Source organism: Oenanthe melanoleuca, chromosome 7, assembly GCF_029582105.1.
Source record: "Oenanthe melanoleuca isolate GR-GAL-2019-014 chromosome 7, OMel1.0, whole genome shotgun sequence".
In the NCBI taxonomy this organism is placed as follows: domain Eukaryota; kingdom Metazoa; phylum Chordata; class Aves; order Passeriformes; family Muscicapidae; genus Oenanthe; species Oenanthe melanoleuca.
In genome coordinates this window covers 4708588-4716163 of record NC_079341.1, presented here as the reverse complement: position 1 = coordinate 4716163, position 7576 = coordinate 4708588, and the positions used below count along the sequence as shown (strand labels likewise).

At 42.2% G+C, this 7576-nt stretch overlaps 1 protein-coding gene across 1 annotated transcript in view; it reads left to right on the top strand.

Moving 5' to 3' along the window:
* Window positions 1–1253: 1253 nt before the first annotated feature.
* The window catches only part of CPS1 (carbamoyl-phosphate synthase 1), a 76133-nt gene continuing 69810 nt past the window's right edge, over window positions 1254–7576 (top strand). The window contains exons 1-2 of the mRNA XM_056496540.1: window positions 1254–1376; window positions 6174–6283. Of these exons, the coding sequence (XP_056352515.1) occupies window positions 1254–1376; window positions 6174–6283 (233 nt within the window). The remainder of the gene's footprint in view (window positions 1377–6173; window positions 6284–7576) is intronic.

The following is a 7576-nucleotide window of genomic DNA, read 5'->3' as shown; positions in this document are numbered from 1 at the left end:
CTCCTCCTCAGTATAGCCATGACAAATAACCTTCCAAATGCAGTGTATTACTGTCATGGCAGTTTAAAGCTAACATAATGTGAAATGTGGCTTTGGAAGAAAGCTGTCTCTGTGTGAGCTCACATGTTTGTATATTGAGATGACCTTTCTTGTTCAAGGTATAGGTTTTTGCAGTTCAGTCACTTACAAGCATGGCTTTGGCTTCTGGATCACTACAGACTAGAGCCAAGCAAATGGAGGAAGAGCTACCAAAAACACTTTCCAGTCCTCTGTATTTATTTGGTTTTGTTTGTTTGCAAAAAGCAAAACCTGTGTCTCTCAAGCTCCTTCAATAAATCAGGATGATTGTCAGATATCTTCTTGTAGGAAAAATTACTGTGTCCTAAACCAGAGTGGAGTTATCAGGAAATATTGTTGGCTTGGTTCTCCCAGCTCTGCACACCTGTAAAACCCATGTTGAAGCAGTGAGCTTCTCTACACCCAGTCTTCTACCCTATCTCTGTTTCTTTCAATCATCTGGATTTGGGCCTTTTCTAGGTGTTTCTCATTCAAATATCCAAAAAAGCTTTTCATGTCATGTAGGGTACTCAAACCCATTGCTCTCTCTTCTGTCTTTTATGATGTTCATGACTGTTCAACCTGGTGAATTTATAATGTGTATATTGCTTTGAGACAATTAAAACTCTGATCACCTGGGTTTCAAAAGATGCCTCTTCTTTTTAGTTCTTGAAGAGTAATAAATGGGCATACTTCTCCCCCAGCTTTTGTCTTAATGAGGCATTTTCATCTCTGGCTAATGAGGAGTAGTTTCCTTTATGAAGAGTAGTGTTATAGGCAAAATATTGTAGTCACAAAGATCAGTAGTTAGGGAATAATATGTGGAAACTTTCATCTTATTTCATGTGCTGACCATTGAAATGTTACCAAAAGATGTTCTTCTTTTGCAACCATTTATTCTTTGTTGTGAAAATCTTATTTTTCATTTGTTTGAAGACAGACAGCACTTTGGAACCTGTGCTAGGGGTGGGAGGAGGTGGGGCTGAACATGAGACTTTTAAGGGCAGAATAAATGGGAGGGTGGAGGGCAGTGCTGTACAGTCAGTTCAGTGTGCCTGCTGCACCTCTGTTCCCTTCCCCTGTGATCTACAAGAGCATATGACTGTCAGCACCAAAGCTTGAAGAAATACACACAAGCAGATTTTTGTTTTCTCTTTTGTTCTTTAAACTTTAGTTACCCATCAGCAGCTTTCAAGATGACAAGAATTTTGACAGCTTGCAAAGTGGTGAAGACTTTGGAAGGCAGATTGAAGTTTTGCAATGTGTCTGCTGATCACTGGAGTTTCTCAAGGACAGGTACCAGACTGTTGAGCATCAAGGTAACAGTGACTGAACTATGTTTAATAGATGTCTTTGGCATGCAGAGATAACTTGCAGATAACAGGGCTTACCTGCAGACATGAACCAGAGGAAATTTGTCTGAACCCTAAGCATGGCTAAATGGTTTTATTAGCTAAGCAAACATACTTTTTGTCTAGTCTGGAATGGAAGTTATAGGGTAAGTTACACCAAAAGGTGGAAGTTCAGGGTTTCAGTTAATTATTATGTGTTTTTTCTTTAGAAACACCTCACCCTCTAAAGGACTGATAGCTAACAGAGCAGATCTCTCCATCCAGATGAGAATGAATTAGCATCATTCTATGATTCTATGATACTATGATACTTTTAAAACAAAAATTCCTCTGCATAGGAATTCAGGATAAGGCAAGAAGTGTTCCTGTTTATACACCTTCCTTCAGCACATGAGTTGCCAGTTTCTTTGCATCAGAGTGTGGCAGCTAAGTCTAGTTGTGAGGCAGGTGACCAAGCAGTGACCTATGGCTGGGCTTGGTGTTCCAACCAGCATTAGAGGTAATGGGTATTTATGAGAAATTTGAGCAAAGTATAAAATGCAATGTAAGCATGCTAGAGTTCAAGCAATATTTGAACAATACTCTCAGGCACATGGTGGGATTCTTGGGGTTGTCCTGTGCAGGACATTCAGGAGTTGGATGAACCTGATGAGCCTTGTGGATCCTTTCCAACTCAGGACATTCTATGATCCATGATGCAGTGTTTGGACTAATGGCAGTATTAGGTAATGGACCCATTCTTCCATTATTGCAGGCTTAAATGAGCATTTAGTTGCCTTTAATTGCTTTTTCTCACTGGGCTACTTTAGGAAACATAACAAAATACAAGGAAAACATCTAACCTATGTATTAGACAGCATGAGGGAGAGGTGGTAGTTTTAGAAGAATGCCTAATAATGCTTCTCCCAAGTCTATATTCTGTTCAGTTAAACTCACCATTGTATGTGAGTACTGTTAGATGTGGGGACTTACAGGTCCATATTTCCCTATTACACCCCATCTTTCCATTTTAAAAAGAGATGGGCATCTGTGAGTGAAGGAGGAGCAGAGAGCAGACCAGAGACCCCTCAGGGCTCTCAGGAGGGATGTTTAGCATCACTGGTTTCAGGTTAATCAAGCTTGTTTAAAATTCAGGAATAGGCAGAGAGGCTGTGAGTTGAAGCTCTTATTGTTTAATGCTCTTCTGAGGCCAATGCAGTTAAATGGGCATGTAAAGGTAGTATGAGCAATAAATAGGTGGCTTGTAACAGTATAGCTGGCTCAGTAAGGAGAGGTTTGGGACAGCTATAAAAACCACCAGGAATGAGCTAAAAATGTAGTCAGAAATGAGAGAGAGACGAAGATTTTGTAGAGTGCTGGCTTTAGAAACTATTTCAGATTACTGCAAAAGGACTCCTCAAATGTATTTGAGGCAGGTGAAAGAAATGGGACTGCAAGGAGAGTAGAGAGATGGGTGAGGAAGCTAAAGATGAGTGACAAGGTACTCCACTCCTTGTTTGGGGGTGAAGGGGATGTAAAATGGGGCCCATTCCCATAGAGATGGGGGAACTTAGGGAACTACTGTGGGGTGGGAGAAGGGGTGCTCATTTCCATGACTCCTAACTTGTGACAGGTGCCTCATCTGGCTTGGTTCATTCTTCTCCTTTGAGTTTTGTGATGGACAAATATCTGTGGCATTGTTGTGAACAGCCTTGAGTTTAAGTTGTAGGAACTGTGACTTTTCTGCCATGGTTCCTGTGCTGCTTTTCTTTGGGTTTTTCTTAGATGATAAGGGAATTAATCCAGTGCTTCTCCCCAGAAAATATCCTAGGTGTGAAGCTTCTTTGGGAGTGTATCCCAAGAGACTCTTCTTTACTCATTCTTTTTCTTGCCCTGTTTTCTCTTTTAGCCAGAAACAAATGTGCCAGGGCAAAATCAGATAGATACAGATATTTTTGCACAGGTTTGGCAAAAAGAATCTTGACTGTTAGCAATGTCCAGATTTCCAGCATAGTAGTCACAAGAAGAGTAAGAATCAGTTTGATATTTCCATCAAAGAGAAAACTACTCCTTTGTTGCTGGGTGTTTTGGTGTTGGGAGAGTGAAATGTAGCTCAGTCCTTGCAGTAGATTTTTATTGTAGAAGGAATCTTGGAGCTTTGGATTCTTCTCTGCTTCTGATGTGTCAGCTGTTCTGTAGCCAGAACAGACAGATGTGAGCCAAGAAATGTGGCAGAGACTGTTGTGCTGTGTGGAATTGTACTGTAGATATTTATCATCCACTTTTTAGATGGGGAGGGCTGCTACAGCAGGGAACTAACTGGAACTAATCTCATCTGCTTTCTTACTTTCTTACTGGGTTTAGCTTTGTTTTTCTTTTAACTTCTTAACTTTCTTTACTTCATGTGTGAAGTGCTTAGTGAAGTGGGACCTGAACTAGTTGACTCTTCAAGTTGCCTTGACAAAATACACAAAATCTATCAACACAGCATCAACAGCCTGACCCTCTCTGTTCCCCATCTTCATCCTCAAAGCTCTTGAAGAATGCTGCAGCCTCTCTGGAGCACAGGGCCCTCTGCTAAAGGTGAAGTTACTGATGTGGAGCAAGAAGAAATCAGATTGCAAATCTTACATTGGGAGTGTGTGGCAGAAACAATTTAGTTGAGATTACAACAGAGATTTATCTGAGGCTATGTGGGGATGCTTTTGAGAAGGGTGAAGACAAAAGGACCTCCTGGAAGCTCTGGGGGGTTGTTTATTTCTTGCTTGTTCTTTTTTTGAAAGTATTTGTCCCAGCTGACCCCTGACTGAGCCAACTACTGGCCTTCACTCTAGCCTGTAAATCACTTTTCACCTTAAAAACAAAACTGAAAAAGCAAGGTAGGCTGGCAGCTTAGGGATATGGTAACACCTCCACTGGAAATGTGAGCAAGAATAATTGCTTTGAGAATGCTCAATGAACCAACCACTTAATTAAGAATAATAAATCAAGGATGGGAGGAAAACATTTGAACATCTATCCCCTGCTATAGCTGAACTTGCAGGCAGGTTATGGCTGCTCAGGGACATTTTTCTGCATTACTTGAACACTGTGTAGGGGCTCTAATAGTATAATAAGGGTTTCTGTTCAACAGAAATGATTTCTGTGCTGTCTGGTATAGAAAGGAGGTGGGCTGTGGTGGGCTCTGGAGCTCACAGTGATTGCTCTGGGGCTTGGCCTTCAGCACTTGCATGAATCTTAAATTTTCTGGTCATTCTACCACTGTGGACTTTGTTTCCTGTCCAAACCCAAGTACCCACACCACTCTGTGCTGTGCTTTGAGTGTCTGGCAGTTCTCTGCAGTGCAGGGAGATTAAGGAGCTCACCAACCTGGGGTTGGTTTAAACCTGGGGGATTTAGCCACAAAAAGTTCTGTTTATAACTGGAGAAGGAGGAGATTTTGGTGTTGCTGGCTAAACTATCCAATGGTGTGGGAAGGTTCCAAAACTTATGGCTAAATCTTTTCCAGAATGACTGGGTGTTTGACATTAATGAGGAAAAAATGGCAAGGCTAAAAGCATCCCAGATGCACAGAATACAATTACTTGGCAGTGCAGTTTGATTTTTAGTGTATTTTGCAGTACATTAGTAATTGATCTGTGTGGTATTTGTGACTGCAGAGGGGCTCTAAATGAATGTTTGTCATGATGGCTACAAAATGTTCAATACTGAGGATGAAATTTCTCCTTGCTGTGATTGTTCATCTGGTTTACAGCTAATGGAAAGTAGCTCTCCAGCTCCTTTCTGCAGCAAATTTATCTTGATTTTTCTTTTAAAAATCCCAGTAAGAGGAATAGCTCTGTGAAAGAAACCAATATGAAGGTAAATCACAGTGAGAGCTGCTTTTTGTGGACACACTTGGCACATTTCCTGTGGCACAGACCACTGGTGGTCACTCTGCCTGTGCCTGGGAGACAGCTGTGCTTGCCTTCCAGAGATGGAGGCTTTTCAGGGTCCTGAAAGTTCATCATCCAAATGATTTTAAGTCCTTTGGCAAATCTATTTACAGCTTTGCTTACTCTTCCTCTGCATGTCACCAGTGATCCTGCTGTCTGAGGGAATCTCCCAACTCCAATCTGCTGTGCATGTAGTCATTATTTATTTATTAGAAGCTGGAGTTCTCTGGTGGTTTCCCACCCAGTGGTTGGACAGGGTAAGAAAGGTTTAGTTTCCAGGTGGGGCCAAAGAGGGTGGTACATTTAGTCTGATGTGTGCAAAGACCCAGTTGTGACAATGAATTCCCCTAGTGTCCTACAGCAGAATAGGCTGGTATTTTGGTTTTTGCTGTCTGACACCAGTTCAACTAAACCCACACTTATTTTCAGGCATTGCTGTATGGTTGCACCAGAAGTTAAGCACCTATCAAAGGTCAGAGCTGGATGAGAGCCAGCAGAGTCAGCAGCAGGCCTTGAGCAAACACTGAGGACACAAGTGATCCTTCCCCTACAGGGTTATGGTATTGGTAAATTGCAAGGTGTCATATGTGGAAAAAATGAACTAAGGGGTAGAGAAGGGTGATCCCACACTAAGAGCAGCACACTGAGCAGCAAATGAGATTTGCCAGCTCATTAGGATAACAGTGTTTTTCCTAAGTGTTAGAAAGAAAAAAGGCATCAGACTAGTAAAAGAGATGGTGTCTTGGCAGCTGGGAGCAGGAGAAGGCAGGAATACTTACAGTGTTAGGCATGCAAAGCAGGTATCCAGCCTTTCCTCCTGTGTTTGAGTCTCTTCATTGCCTTTCTCCAGGTGCAGACAGCGAACCTGGTGCTGGAAAATGGGATGAAGATGAAGGGCTATTCTTTTGGCTATCCATCCTCCACAGCAGGGGAAGTGGTGTTCAACACAGGGCTCTCTGGGTAAGGCAACAGCAAGTGACCTATGAGCATCAGTACTTCTCTGGAAGCTTGTTGAAGTGTGAAAGCTGCTTTTTCCAAGCTGATAGGGTCTGATCCAAGCAGGCAGTTTTCTATATAAGACTACATTGTAGTCCATATATATATATAGAGAGAGAGAGAGAGAGAGAATTAATGGAGATGTCCCAGGCAGATGTGTTGTGCCAAAGCATTTGTGGTGATAAACACCTTTAAAGACTAATGTAATGATGATAATGAGATACATAGGGTTCTGATCACTTCCTGAATTGCTGAGTCAGAGCAGAGAAGCTGTCTGTTCTGCCCAGATCAGCTATTGAGGTTTGAAGCATCTGCAGCCTTCTTGGTAATGGAACTTGGCTTCCAAGTGCAAAATTTTTGAACCCCAGGTTGGCCACCTTTCTGACCCATCTCTTAATTTGTTGGCTCATGCCACAGGTAAGGATGCTTTTGCATTCTGTGCCTTTCCACCTAAAGGGCAGGATCAGATGCATGCCTAACCTAGCATGATTCTCTTGAGTGGCAGAAGCCTGTGCTGACTTAGGTTGGCAGCCAAATGCTGCTTTTGTTGGGCTGCTTGAGCAGAGGGAATCTGGCCTGAGGAATGGGGCTTTTGGTAAGGACAGGGACAGGTCCTTGGGGAGATAAGACATCTCTGAAGTTGTTGATGCTTGAGCTTCTTCTGCAGTTGTTCATTGCTGATTTGCTTGTATTGTGTTCCCCAAATTCTGCTCTCCTTTGGAGATCTCAGTACTCACAGGATGAATTTTAAATGGTATCATTGTTGAGAATGTTAAATTGCTGCAGAGGGGAATCAGTTTGCAGAGTTTTGCATTAGGAGACAATTATTTAAGCATTTTGACAGCACTAATTACTGGCAGTGTTAATATACCTGCCAACAAGCCACTGTTTAATATAGATCAGAATGATGGAGGGCACCAGAATTCTCTTCTCATTGATAGATTATGGGCCATAAATCCTGGCACATCACAAAAGTCAAGGAGGACCTAAAGGATTAATTTCCTCTCCACATGTTACTGTGGCAGTAGAAGTTGTGTTTGTTCATTGTCTAATCATTTGGAGAGGATGCTGTGACAGAGATTTCTGTGCTGGGGAGCATATGGGCATGGAGAAAACATTCAAAATGTGAGGTGGTATCTTCAGAGCCCCCTGTACAGAACATGATCTTGATTGATTCAGAGAAATGGAAGACAAGAGTTTGCAGCATTGTTGCAGAACATAAAAGTGGCAGATTTCCTACCAGTCCTGGGGCTGCTC